General features: G+C 41.1%; 1 protein-coding gene across 1 annotated transcript; it reads left to right on the top strand.

The window, feature by feature from the left end:
- The first annotated feature begins 574 nt into the window (after nt 1–574).
- On the top strand, nt 575–13641 carry LOC123732502 (piggyBac transposable element-derived protein 4). The gene is made up of 5 exons (XM_082958520.1): nt 575–1068; nt 1699–1796; nt 1926–2103; nt 6296–6410; nt 11368–13641. The coding sequence occupies exons 1-5, from the start codon at nt 855–857 to the stop codon at nt 13130–13132; spliced, it is 2370 nt and encodes a 789-aa protein (XP_082814646.1). The 5' UTR covers nt 575–854; the 3' UTR covers nt 13133–13641.

The following is a 13641-nucleotide window of genomic DNA, read 5'->3' as shown; positions in this document are numbered from 1 at the left end:
GCTACATTAGCTTTCTTGGGAACAGGAACAAAGCTGAAGGAAAATACAAATCACTGAGGCTAATTTAACGACGACTTGCAGGCAGTGGGTTCAGTATAACTATGAGAAAAAATGAATCCAAATTATACCACCACCCAAAAGGGCACTTTAGAGACAGGAAGGGTAAAGGGTCATGTGCTCTACACAGGTAGAGCCCTATCTGTCCATGTAGCCTTATGCAAAGTGGGCACTGCTTCATTATATGAAGTGTTATTATGTGTTGTTAACAATGGGCCTTGATCAATTTAGCTCGGAATACACCACCCTCGTCAATCTGTCACCTAATCCTGCCTAATGGGCAGGCCAGACCTGGAGGAAATGATTGGCTGTAAGAAGTAAGAGAAAAAATAACATCTGGTTGTTTTTAAATGACTTCTTATGACATTGCTTGCCAGAATGAACATTGTAATTAATATTTTTCCAATCTGCATTGCCTACTCCGCATTGCCCACTCCAGTCAGCAGATGGCGATATGAGTCTTTCAGGTGATGCTTCTTGCGTGACGTATAATCTAGTGGACGGAACTGGAGGCTTCTTCAACAGCGACAAAAGGCTCCTGGTTTACCCACGCGGAGCTTTGCTAGCGAACATAAAACTGAAACATTGAATCTCTTTAGACCAATCTTGTGTACATTACTCTTAGTGTTTTGAACATAATTCTGTTTACCTATCGACTGGTTAATTTAAACGTAATTTGCTTGTTAAATTAGCAAATGTGTTACATTGATACTGCACTAGACTAATTGTCCGGAGCACAAACTCACTAATCTAGACGGAGAAAGAAACTGGTGAAAGGAGAGGAAGAAGCTTGAAGAATGAAAAAGGAGGCTATCACATTGAAACAAGAGGATGATATTACAGTGAAAGAGGAATATGGGAAAGAGGTTGTCAAAGTGGAAAAAGAGGAGGTAGAAGCTTTCAGAATCAAAAAGGAGGAAGATGCCGTAAAATTGAAAGAAGAGGAAGAACCTTTTGGAGTAAAGGAGGATATCTCAATGAAAGAGGAGACTGAATATCCGATTACCACCAGTGAGTACTGTCTTAAAAACAGGGAGACAAACTATGCCGTTGTTGAACCGTGTTGTTTTAAAGGGGCATTCTACTGAAGTTATACACTTTAATATGTTGTTCAGTACTGTAGGAATTGTTTAAGGGGCAATCTGCCATTGGTACATATATTTTTGGGACTTCAGAATGTGATTGATTGAATTCTCTATGTGGTCTATATTAAAGTGCACTTATTCTAGTATAGCCAGGTTTTAAAATATAATATACAGTGCATCATTTCTACTTAAAATATCAAAGGGATGCAAAATGCACCCATTTCGTGGGACGGCCCTTTAACATTTGCATCACAGTGGTGGGAAAAGTAGAAATTGTCATACTTGAGTAAAGGAAAAATACCTTAATAGAACTCAAGTAAAAGTGAGTGACCCAGTAAAATTCTACTTGAGTAAAAGTTAAAATATACTGAAGTATCAAAAGTAATAGTATATAAATAATTTCAAATTCCTTATATTAAGCAAACCAGATGATGCCATTTTTTTTAAGTGGCTAATTTTAGGCCCTTTTTAAACATATTCATGCCTCTTGTAAGACTCTGTAATTGCAATAGAAGTTCATGAGTTTACCATCTGTTTGATGTTCTCATTCACACAGAAGAGAGACATGACTATCGTGGATCCTCTGGGGAGCCTCAACAACATCCTGATGCTGATGAGGCAGAGAAGAGTCTCTCCAGTTCAGAACACCAGATGGTACAGCTTGGTCTGGTCTAGCATACAGCTTGCTCTATCTGGGCTGGGTTTCTGTAAAGCACTTAATGACAACAGTGACATCAGCATCCATAATGATATGTGTCTGTGTCCCCTCTTTATGGTTACCAGGACAACGCTAGCCCTTCCACCCTCCCGGAGTCCCCGTGTCATGCCTCTCCCGGTAGTGCCTTACTGCTGGATATGAAAAGGTTGTCTGTGCTGCTGGTGGACTGCAGGAAAACAACGGGGCTGAGTGGAACTGTGAGAGGAGGAGAAAAGAAGAAAGGATCAGATTTGACTCATCAAAGTAAGTGCTGTAGTTTAGTTTGAACAAATAAAATAGATCTGCCCACTGGTATCTATTACCAGGACAACCAGCAGAGTTCTGTTAGTTGATATGAAGATGGACTGGTATCTTTTACCAGTAGGGCTGTCCCTGACTAATAAAAATCTTGTTTGATTGACTTAGCCACCTGTTCTTTCGACCAATCAATTGGTGCAAATTTGAAACGTGTGTTTCTATATATACACTACCGTTGAAAAGTTTGGGGTCACTTCGAAATTTGCTTGTTTTCGAAAGAAAAGGCTAATTGATCAGTAGAAAACCCTTTTGCAATTATGTTAGCGCGGTGAAAACTGTTATGCTGATTTTAAAGAAGCAATAAAACTGGCCTTCTTTGGACTAGTTGAGTATCTGGAGCATCAGCATTTGTGGGTTTGATTACAGGCTCAAAATGGCCAGAAACAAAACTTTCTTCTGAAACTCGTCCGTCTATTCTTGTTCTGAGAAATGAAGGCTATTCCATTCGAGAAATTGCCAAGAAACCGAAGATCTCGTACAACGCTGTGCACTACTCCCTTCACAGAACAGTGCAAACTGGCTCTAACCAGAATTGAAAGAGGAGTGGGAGGCCCCAGTGCACAACTGAGCAAGAGGACAAGTACATTAGTGTCTAGTTTGAGAAACAGATGCCTCACAACTGGCAGCTTCATTAAATAGTACCCGCAAAACACCAGCCTCAATTTCAACAGTGAAGAGGTGACTTCGGGATGCTTCAGCCTTCTAGGCGGAGTTGCAAAGAAAAAGCTATATCTCAGACTGGCCAATAAAATATTAAGATGGGCAAAAGAACACAGACACTGGACAGAGGAACTCTGCCTAGAAGGCCAGCATCCCGGAGTTCCATCTTCACTGTTGACGTTGAGACTGGTGGTTTGCGGGTACTATTTAACCTCTCTGGTAAATGTGGGACGCTAGAAGCTACAGCTAAAATGAATCACTAACCTTTGATGATCTTCATCAGATGGCACTCATAGGACTTCATGTTACACAATACATGTATGTTTTGCTCGATAAAGTTCATATTTATATCCAAAAACCCCATTTTACATTGGCGTGTAATGTTCAGAAATGTTTTGCCTCCCAAAACTTCTGGTGAATGAGCACATCAATTTACAGAAATACTCATCATAAACGTTGATAAAATATTCAACAGTTATTCAAAGAATTATAGATAGACTTCTCCTTAATGCAACCGCTGTGTCAGATTTCAAAAAAGCTTTACGACAAAAGCACACTTTGCAATAATCTGAGTACTTCGCTTAGACGACAATATCAAGCAATACAGATACCTGCCATTTTGGAGTCAACTAAAATCATAAATAGCATTATAAATATTCACTTACCTTTGATTTTCATCAGAATGCACTCCCAGGAATCCCAGTTCCACAATAAATCTTTGTTTTGTTCAATAAAGTCCATAATTTATGTCCAAATACCTCCTTTTTGTTTGCGTGTTTAGTCCACTACTCCAAATGCAGGAAGCACGCCGAAATGTCACGCCGAAAAGTCAAAAAAAGTTATATTTACATTCGTAGAAACATGTCAAACGATGTATAGCATCAATCTTTCGGCTCTTTTTTATCATAAATCTTCAATAATATTCCAACCGGACGATTACTTTGTCTTCAAAAAAAGAAAAGGAACAGAGCTAACTCTCACGGGAATGCGCGCCACTGAACTCATGTCATTCTCTGTCATCTGACTCCAGGACCTCTTGTTCTCTCAATATTCACAGTAGAAGCATAAAACAACATTCTAAAGACTGTTGACATCTAGTGGAAGCCTTAGGAAGTGCAAAATGACCCCACAGACACTGTAGTTTGGATAGGCAATCACTTGAAAAACTACAAACCACTTCCTGGTTGGATTTCTACAAACCTCAGATTTCCACACTTCCTGGTTGGATTTTTCTCAGGTTTTTGCTTGCCATGTGAGTTCTGTTATACTCACAGACATCATTCAAACTGTTTTAGAAACTTCAGTGTTTTCTATCCAAATCTACTTATAATATGCATATCCTACCTTCTGAGCCTGAGTAGCAAGCTGTTTACTATGGGCACGCATATCATCCAAACGTGAAAATACTGCCCCCCAGCCCAAAGAAGTAAATGAAGCTGCAAGTTGAGGACCTGTGAGGCGTCTGTTTCTCAAACTAGACATTCTAATGTACTTGTACTCTTGCTCAGTTGTGCACCGGGGACTCCCACTCTTTCTATTCTGGTTAGAGCCAGTTTGCGCTGTTCTGTTAACCTCCCTGGGCAAGGTGGGACGTTTGCATCCCACCTTGCAAACTAATTATATGCATATTCTAGGCAGGAGTAGTAACCAGATTAAATCGGGTACGTTTTTTTATCCGGCCGTGAAAATACTGCCCCCTATACCATAACAGGTTAAAATCTATTTTTATGCTATTTTTCTCGTAAAATAGCAATAATATTCCAACCGGGCGACGTTGTATTCATTCAAAGGCTGAAAGAAAAAAATTGAGAATTCTCATGAACACGCATCTCCAGTGTCACTGTTCCCAGCCTGGCCACTCACAAACAGAGCTGCTGTACTTAGCCCAGAGACTGCAGACACCCCATTACACTTTCTGGTGCCTTCTGAGAGCCAATGGAAGCCTTAGAAAATGTCACGTTACAGCAGAGATGCTGTATTTTCGATAGAGATGCCACAGAAGGAGAACAAATTGTCAGACAGGGCACTTCCTGTATGGAATCTTCTCAGGTTTTGGCCTGCCATATGAGTTCTGTTATACACAGACACCATTCAAACAGTTTTAGAAACTTTAGGGTGTTTTCTATCCAAATCTACTAATTATATGCATATTCTCGTTTCTGGGCAAGAGTAGTAACCAGTTTAAATCTGGTATGTTTTTTATCCGGCCGTGCAAATACTGCCCCCTAGCCCCAACAGGTTAAGGGAGTAGTACACAGTGTTGTATGAGATCTTCAGTTTCTTGGCAATTTCTCGCATGGAATAGCCTTCATTTCTTAAAACTAGAATAGACTGACAAGTTTCAGAAGAAGGTTCTTTGTTTCTGGCCATTTTGAGCCTGTAATCAAACCCACAAATGCTGATGCTCCAGATACTCAACTAGTCTAAAGAAGGCCAGTTTTATTGCTTCTTTAATCAGAACAGATTTCAGCTGTGCTAACATAATTGCAAAACATAATTGCAAAACATAACATAATTGCAAAAGCATTTTCTAATGGTCAATTAGCCATTTTAAAATGATAAACTTGGATTTGCTAACACAACGTGCCATTGGAACACAGGAGTGATGGTCGCTGATAATGGGCCTCTGTATGCCTATGTAGATAATCCACAAATAATCAGCCATTTCCAGCTACAATAGTCATTTACAACATTAACAATGTCTACACTGTATTTATGATCAATTTGATGTTATTTTAATGGACACATTTTTTTGCTTTTCTTTCAAAAACAAGGACATTTCTAAGTGACCCCGAACTCTTGAATGGTAGTGTATATCCTAACACGATCCATGTTGTAAACAGAGTTCTGCATGAATTCCGACTCTTTCAACTTGCAACAAAACAATTTTATGAAATCTAATATTGTTAGCAATCTAACGTTGTTTAACACGGTCAAGTCCGGTTTCTGTGCAATCCTCAGACACTCTAGAAGGCAACCAAACTTGTTTCAAAATTCTACATTACGTATTGGCTATACAACACCTGAATTAGCCCATGAAGGATCTTGGTCCGATGACCACCTATCGTTTTGAAACCTAGCTAGATAGCCAATGAGCTGGGCTTTCCAGCAGTATGTGAACGCTGTTTGTAGGACAAACAGCCATCGCGCTAGAGCTGTCAATAGAGTTCATGTGTGGCTCAGTTGGTAGAGCATGGTGTTTGCAACGCCAGGGTTGTGGGTTCGATTCTCACGGGGGACCAGTACGGAGAAACAAATGTATGAAATGTATGCATTCACTACTGTAAGTCGCTCTGGATAAGAGCGTCTGCTAAATGACTAAAATGTAAATGTAAAAAGGAACAACTGTAGTCTACGTTTCACATCAGTTCGTTCTCTTCTACAAACTTCTCAAATCTGAAAAAGTTAAACATGGCTACTAAGAGTGGAAAAGCTAAATCTCAGTCCAAGTATAAACATTTTGATGATATTATTGCAGAAATTGACCGGCAGAGTGACACAGAAGGAATGGATGAGGACTCTGTGAGTGACCACAGTTATGATTCCAGCGGGGAAGAAATGTTTTTGGAAGGAAAAGATCCACTTTTAGATCAGTAAGTAAAATATGTTTTTGCTTCTCATGTTAATGCAGTTGTTTAAATGGTCGCATATTCATTTTATATTTTTTATTGATTTTTATGTGTATATACAGTGCCTTGCAAAAGTATTCGGCCCCCTTGAACTTTTCGACCTTTTGCCACATTTCAGGCTTCAAACATAAAGATATAAAACTGTAATTTTTTGTGAAGAATCAACAACAAGTGGGACACAATTATGAAGTGGAACGAAATTTATTGGATATTTCAAACCTTTTTAACAAATAAAAAACTGAAAAATTGGCCGTGCAAAATTATTCAGCCCCTTTACTTTCAGTGCAGCAAACTCTCTCCAGAAGTTCAGTGAGGATCTCTGAATGATCCAATGTTGACCTAAATGACTAATGATGATAAATAGAATCCACCTGTGTGTAATCAAGTCTCTGTATAAATGCACCTGCTCTGTGATAGTCTCAGAGGTCCGTTTAAAGCGCAGAGAGCATCATGAAGAACAAGGAACACACCAGGCAGGTCCGAGATACTGTTGTGGAGAAGTTTAAAGCCGGATTTGGATACAAAAAGATTTCCCAAGCTTTAAACATCCCAAGGAGCACTGTGCAAGTGATAATATTGAAATGGAAGGAGTATCGGACCACTGCAAATCTACGAAGACCCGGCCGTCCCTCTAAACTTTCAGCTCATACAAGGAGAAGACTGATCAGAGATGCAGCCAAGAGGCCCATGATCACTCTGGATGAACTGCAGAGATCTACAGCTGAGGTGGGAGACTCTCTCCATAGGACAACAATCAGTCGTTAACTGCACAAATCTGGCCTTTATGGAAGAGTGGCAAGAAGAAAGCCATTTCTTAAAGATATCCATAAAAAGTGTCGTTTAAAGTTTGCCACTAGCCACCTGGGAGACACACCAAACATGTGGAAGAAGGTGCTCTGGTCAGATGAAACCAAAATCGAACTTTTTGGCAACAATGCAAAACGTTATGTTTGGCGTAAAAGCAACACAGCTCATCACCCTGAACACACCATCCCCACTGTCAAACATGGTGGTGGCAGCATCATGGTTTGGGCCTGCTTTTCTTCAGCAGGGGCAGGGAAGATGGTTAAAATTGATGGGAAGATGGATGGAGCCAAATACAGGACCATTCTGGAAGAAAACCTGATGGTGTCTGCAAAAGACTTGAGACTGGGACGGAGATTTCTCTTCCAACAAGACAATGATCCAAAACATAAAGCAAAATCTACAATGGAATGGTTCACAAATAAACATATCCAGGTGTTAGAATGGCCAAGTCAAAGTCCAGACCTGAATCCAATCGAGAATCTGTGGAAAGAACTGAAAACTGCTGTTCACAAACGCTCTCCATCCAACCTCACTGAGCTCGAGCTGTTTTGCAAGGAGGAATGGGCAAAAATGTCAGTCTCTCGATGTGCAAAACTGATAGAGACATACCCCAAGCGACTTACAGCTGTAATCGCAGCAAAAGGTGGCGCTACAAAGTATTAACTTAAGGGGGCTGAATAATTTTGCACGCCCAATTATTCCGTTTTTTATTTGTTAAAAAAGTTTGAAATATCCAATAAATTTCGTTCCACTTCATGATTGTGTCCCACTTGTTGATTCTTCACAAAAAATTACAGTTTTATATCTTTATGTTTGAAGCCTGAAATGTGGCAAAAGGTCAAAGTTCAAGGGGGCCGAATACTTTCGCAAGGCACTGTGTGTGTGTATATATATATATATATATATATATACATACATACATACATACATACATACATACATACACAGTCGAAGTTTATATACACTTAGGTTGGAGTCATTAAAACTCATTTTTCAACCACTCCACGGATTTCTTAACTTCTTATGGCTGGAATCCCGTTAACGGGATCGATATGACAACAGCCAGTGAAAGTGCAGGGCGCCAAATTCAAACAGAAATCTCATAATTAAAATTCCTCAAATATACAAGTATTTTACACCATTTTAAAGATGAACTTGTTGTTAATCCCACCACAGCGTCCGACTTCAAAAAGGCTTTACTACGAAAGCACACCAAACGATTGTTAGGTCAGCAACTAGTCACAGAAAAACACAGCCATTTTTCCAGCCAAAGAGAGGAGTCACAAAAAGCAGAAATAGAGATAAAATTAATCACTAACCTTTGATGATCTTCATCTGATGACACTCATAGGACTTCATGTTACACAATACATGTATGTTTTGTTCGATAAAGTTCATATTTATATCCAAAAATCTGTTTACATTGGCGCGTTACATTCAGAAATGTTTTGCTTCCAAAACATCCGGTGATTTTGCAGAGAGCCACATCAATTTACAGAAATACTCATCATAAATGTTGATGAAAATACAAGTGTTATGCATGGAACTTTAGATCAACTTCTCCTTAATGCAACCGCTATGTCAGATTTCAAAAAAGCTTTACCGAAAAAGCACACCATGCTATAATCTGAGTACGGCGCTCAGACACAAAAACAAGCCATACAATATATCCGCCATGTTGGAGTCAACAGAAGTCAGAAATAGCATTATAAATATTCACTTACCTTTGATGATCTTCATCAGAATGCACTCCCAGGAATCCCAGTTCCACAATAAATGTTTGTTTTGTTCGATAAAGTCCATCCTTTATGTCCAAATACCTCCGTTTGTCATGGCTTTAGAAGCTTCTGATAGGCTAATTTACATAATTTGAGTCAACTGGAGTTGTACCTGTGGATGTATTTCAAGGCCTACCTTCAAACTCGGTGCCTCTTTGCTTGACATCATGGGAAAATCAAAAGAAATCAGCCAAGACCTCAGATAAAAGAATGTAGACCTCCACAAGTCTGGTTCATCCTTGGGAGCAATTTCCAAACGCCTGAAGGTACCACGTTTATCTGTACAAATAATAGTATGCAAGTATAAACACCATGGGACCACGCAGCCTTCATACCCCTCAGGAAGGAGACGCGTTCTGTCGCCTAGAGATGAACGTACTTTGGTGTGAAAAGTTCAAATCAATCCCAGAACAACAGCAAAGGACTTTGTGAAGATGCTGGAGGAAACAGGTACAAAAGTATCTATAGCCACAGTAAAACAAGTCCTATATCAACATAACCTGAAAGGTCGCTCAACAAGGAAGAAGCCACTGCTCCAAAACCGCCATAAAAAAACCCAGACTGCGGTTTGCAACTGCACATGGGGACAAAGATTGTACTTTTTGGAGAAATGTCCTCAGTTCTGATGAAACAAAAATAGAACTGTTTGTCCATAATGACCATTTATGTTTATAGGAAAAAGGTGGGGGCTTGCAAGTCAAAGAACACCATCCTAACCGTAAAATGCAAATTAATTACTTAAAAATCATACAACGTGATTTTCTGGATTTTTGTTTTAGATTCCGTCTCTCATAGTTGAAGTGTACCTATGATAAAAATTACAGACCTCAACATGCTTTGTAAGTAGGAAACACTGCCGATTTTGCAGGTTATCAAATATTTGTTCTCCCCACTATCTATATATATATATATATATATATTATGAGTACCAGTCAAAAGTTGACACACCTACACATTCAAAGGTTTTTCTTTATTTTTTTCTATATTGTAGAGTAATAGTGATGACAAACTATGAAAACACACACATGGAATCATGCCTTGACAGCTTTGCACACCCTTGGCATTCTCTCAACCAGCACTTGTTGGCTGCTTTTCCTTCACTCTACTATCCAACTCATCCCAAACCATCTCAGTTGGGTTTAGGTCGGGTGATTGTGTAAGACCAGGTCATCTGATGCAGCACTCCATCACTCTCCTTCTTGGTCAAATTGCCCTTAGACAGCCTGGGGGTGTGTTGGGTCATTGTCCTGTTGAAAAACAAATTATAGTCCCACTAAGCTCAAACCAGATGGGATGGCGTATCGCTGCAGAATGCTTTGGTACCTTTGAATTCTAAATCAATCACTGACAGTGTCACCAGCAAGTACCATCACACCACAACCTCCGTGCTTCACGGTGGGAACCACACATGCAGAGATCATCCCTTCACCTACTCCATGTCACAAAGACACTGCGGTTGGAACCAAAAATTTCAAATATTTGCTCATCAGACCAAAGGACAGATATCCACCGGTCTAATGTCCAATGCTTGTGTTTCTTGGCCCCAAGAGTCTCATCTTCTAATTTGGTGTCATTTAGTAGTGGTTTCTTTGCAGCAATTCAAGCAGTTTCTTCTGAACAGTTGATGTCTGTTACTTGAACTCTGTGAAGCATTTATTTGTGCTGCAATTTCTGATGCTGGTAACTCTAATGAACTTATCCTCTGCAGCAGAGGTAACTATGGGTCTTCTATTCCTGTGGCTGGTCAGGGGGGGGAACGGTTCATAGTGGTGGCCGGGGTATGGTGAGTGGAATGGTATTTTATTTTTTATTTAACTAGGCAAGTCAGTTAAGAACAAATTCTTATTTACAATGACGGCCTAGGAACTGCCTTGTTCAGGGGCAGAACGACAGATTTTTACCTTGTCAGTTCTGGGACTCGATCCACCAACCTTTGGGTTAGTGGCCCAACGCTCTAACCACTAGGTTACCTGCCGCCCCAAGGTTCCACATCATCAAGCAACATGGTTTGTTTGGTGCTGTTCCGTTCACTCCATTCCATTGTTATATAAATAGGCTGGAGGCTGTTGAGGGGAGGGTGACCCACAACAATGGCCGGAATGGAGCAGCACCACAGACCGTGTTGCTTGATACCATTCCACTCACCCCACCCCGGCCACCACTATGAGCCGTTCTCCCCTGACCAGCCTTATTTACCATTGATAAACACACACTTCACTGTCGTGATTATGGTCCCTCTACTCTATATAGTAGATATCTGTTTATTTTACGTGTTGATACAGGGCTCATCTGTAAAAGTATTCTTACTGATTTTTTTTCTTTTTTTTCTTAAACAGTGCCAGGGACTCTGATGAACAATGGGAACCCCCAATGTCAAGGTGTTCATCCCCCACTAATTCAGACGCTGAAGCTGGTTCATCCAGCCGGACCCCTGCTGTCTCCGGCTCCACACCTTCCCCCGCCCGGCCATCTAGATGTGTGAAGAGGCCAGCCCAGAAGCGGAGGAGGGCCAGTGAACCAGCGATAACTACCAGCGAGGCAGAGGACCGCTGGCACACCGTGCTAGAAGATGATGTGGAGCTACTTCCACCAACATTTAGACCGAAAAGACAGCCAGGACCTCAGCTGGACATGACTGCAAAGTACAGCCCCCTTCATCTTTTCCAGATGTTTTTCTCCTTGTCAGTTCTGGATTCGCTGGTGTCTAACACCAACAAGTATGGGGCTAAGAAACAAGCAGGCAAGAAAGAGGCATGGAAGCCCATTTCCATCCAAGACCTGTACTGTTACATCTCACTGGTTATTTACATGGGGCTTGTGAAGTTCGAACACCTCAAGGACTACTGGAGAACGTCAACACTCTACCAACTGCCTTTCCCCACCACTGTCATGTCTTGTAAAAGGTTTCTGACTATCTCACGGGCGCTTCATATCAGTGACCCACAAGCTGACGATGACAATAACAAGAAGAGAGGCACAGCAAGCTTTGATAGGCTCTGCAAAATCAAACCTCTCTACCCCAGCATGGTTGAGGCCTGCAAGACCCATTTTCAGCCCAACCAGAACCTGTCCATAGATGAGAGGATGGTATCCTCAAAGGCTAGAATTGGCCTCAAACAATATATGTGTAACACGCCGACAAAATGGGGGTACAAACTGTTTGTTTTGGCCGATTCTGTGTGTGCCTACACTTGGAATTGTTTTGTTTACGAGGGGAAATCCATCTCAGACACCGGTAAGGGACTTAGTTATGATTCCGTTATGGAATTATTGGATTTTCAACTGCTGGGGACGGGCTACAAACTGTTTGTGGACAACTTCTACACAAGCCCTACCCTGTTCACAGACCTGAGGAAGCTGGATGTGTGGGCTTGTGGCACCATTCGTCCCAACCGAGTAGGTTTTCCCAAAACAAAAGTGAACGACATGCCTAAGAGGGCTGATAGGGGTACCATGAGATGGATTCGTAAAGATGACCTGCTCTTTGTAAAGTGGATGGATACCAGAGAGGTGGTCATGTGCACCACTATCCACAAATCCTTCAGTGGCGATCACGTCGTCAGGCGTGTGAAGGACGCTAATGGGGCATGGACCACAAAGAATGTCCCCATTCCTGCTGCTGTGAAGGACTACAACAAGAGCATGGGAGGTGTGGACCTGTCAGATGCTCTGATAGGCTACAACAATGTTCTCCACATGACAAGGAAATGGTACAAGACAGTGTTCTATCACTTCATTGACATTGCTGTGGTGAATGCATTCGTCCTCCAGAAGGAAATGGCTAAGAGCTCTGGACAGACCTCCATGACACAGCTAGCCTTCAGAGAGCTGCTCATCCGGGAGCTTGCTGGCTACGGCACAAAGTCCACTGCAGCACCTTCTGTCCCCTCTACTCCTGTCACCATTGTTGTTCACATGCCAAAATTCATAACTGCAGGCATGAATGTGCCTCGGGGCCAAAAGGCCACAGCATGGAGGCGTCGTTGTGTTCTTTGTCGCATGAAGTCCCCCATCACCTGCAGCACTTGTTCAGTTTGCCTCTGCTTTACAGCAGAAAGAGACTGCTATGGGACATGGCATCAGCAGCACGATATTGTGTAGAGGACTGAGGGTCTTCCAAGGGTTTACCCTTGTTTTTTAAAATATTTTTTTTAAAACATTTTTATTTTATAAAATGGTGTGTAAGAATAGCATTTTGTTATGTTGTATATAGTTATTTGCATAAAAATGTATCACTTCACCAATTTGGCCACTTGGGTACATTTGGGCAACTTGTGTGACTTCATGCTAACTGTCATGTTGCTCGCTCATTCCTGAAGTTATCAGTCTGACACTTTGCACAACTACTGTTGCCCTCTTGTGTTGTTCTATATAGGTATTTTCTTGAATGTATCAATTTGGCCACTTGGGTACATTTGGGCAACTCGTGTGGGACACCTGGGTGACTTCATACTAAATGTCATGTAACTCGCTCATTCCTGAACTTATCAGTCAAACTTTGCACATATACTGTTGCCCTGTTGTGGACAACATATAAATGATCCCCAGCGTCCATCTCAATGTATGTCCTTTCTTATTTCAAAGATGATCAAATAAAAATTGAAAACATG

This window comes from Salmo salar, chromosome 12, assembly GCF_965601325.2.
Source record: "Salmo salar chromosome 12, fSalSal1, whole genome shotgun sequence".
Taxonomy (NCBI): Eukaryota; Metazoa; Chordata; class Actinopteri; order Salmoniformes; family Salmonidae; genus Salmo; species Salmo salar.
Note: the sequence above shows the minus strand (reverse complement) of the source record. Positions and strands in the feature narration are given on the sequence as shown.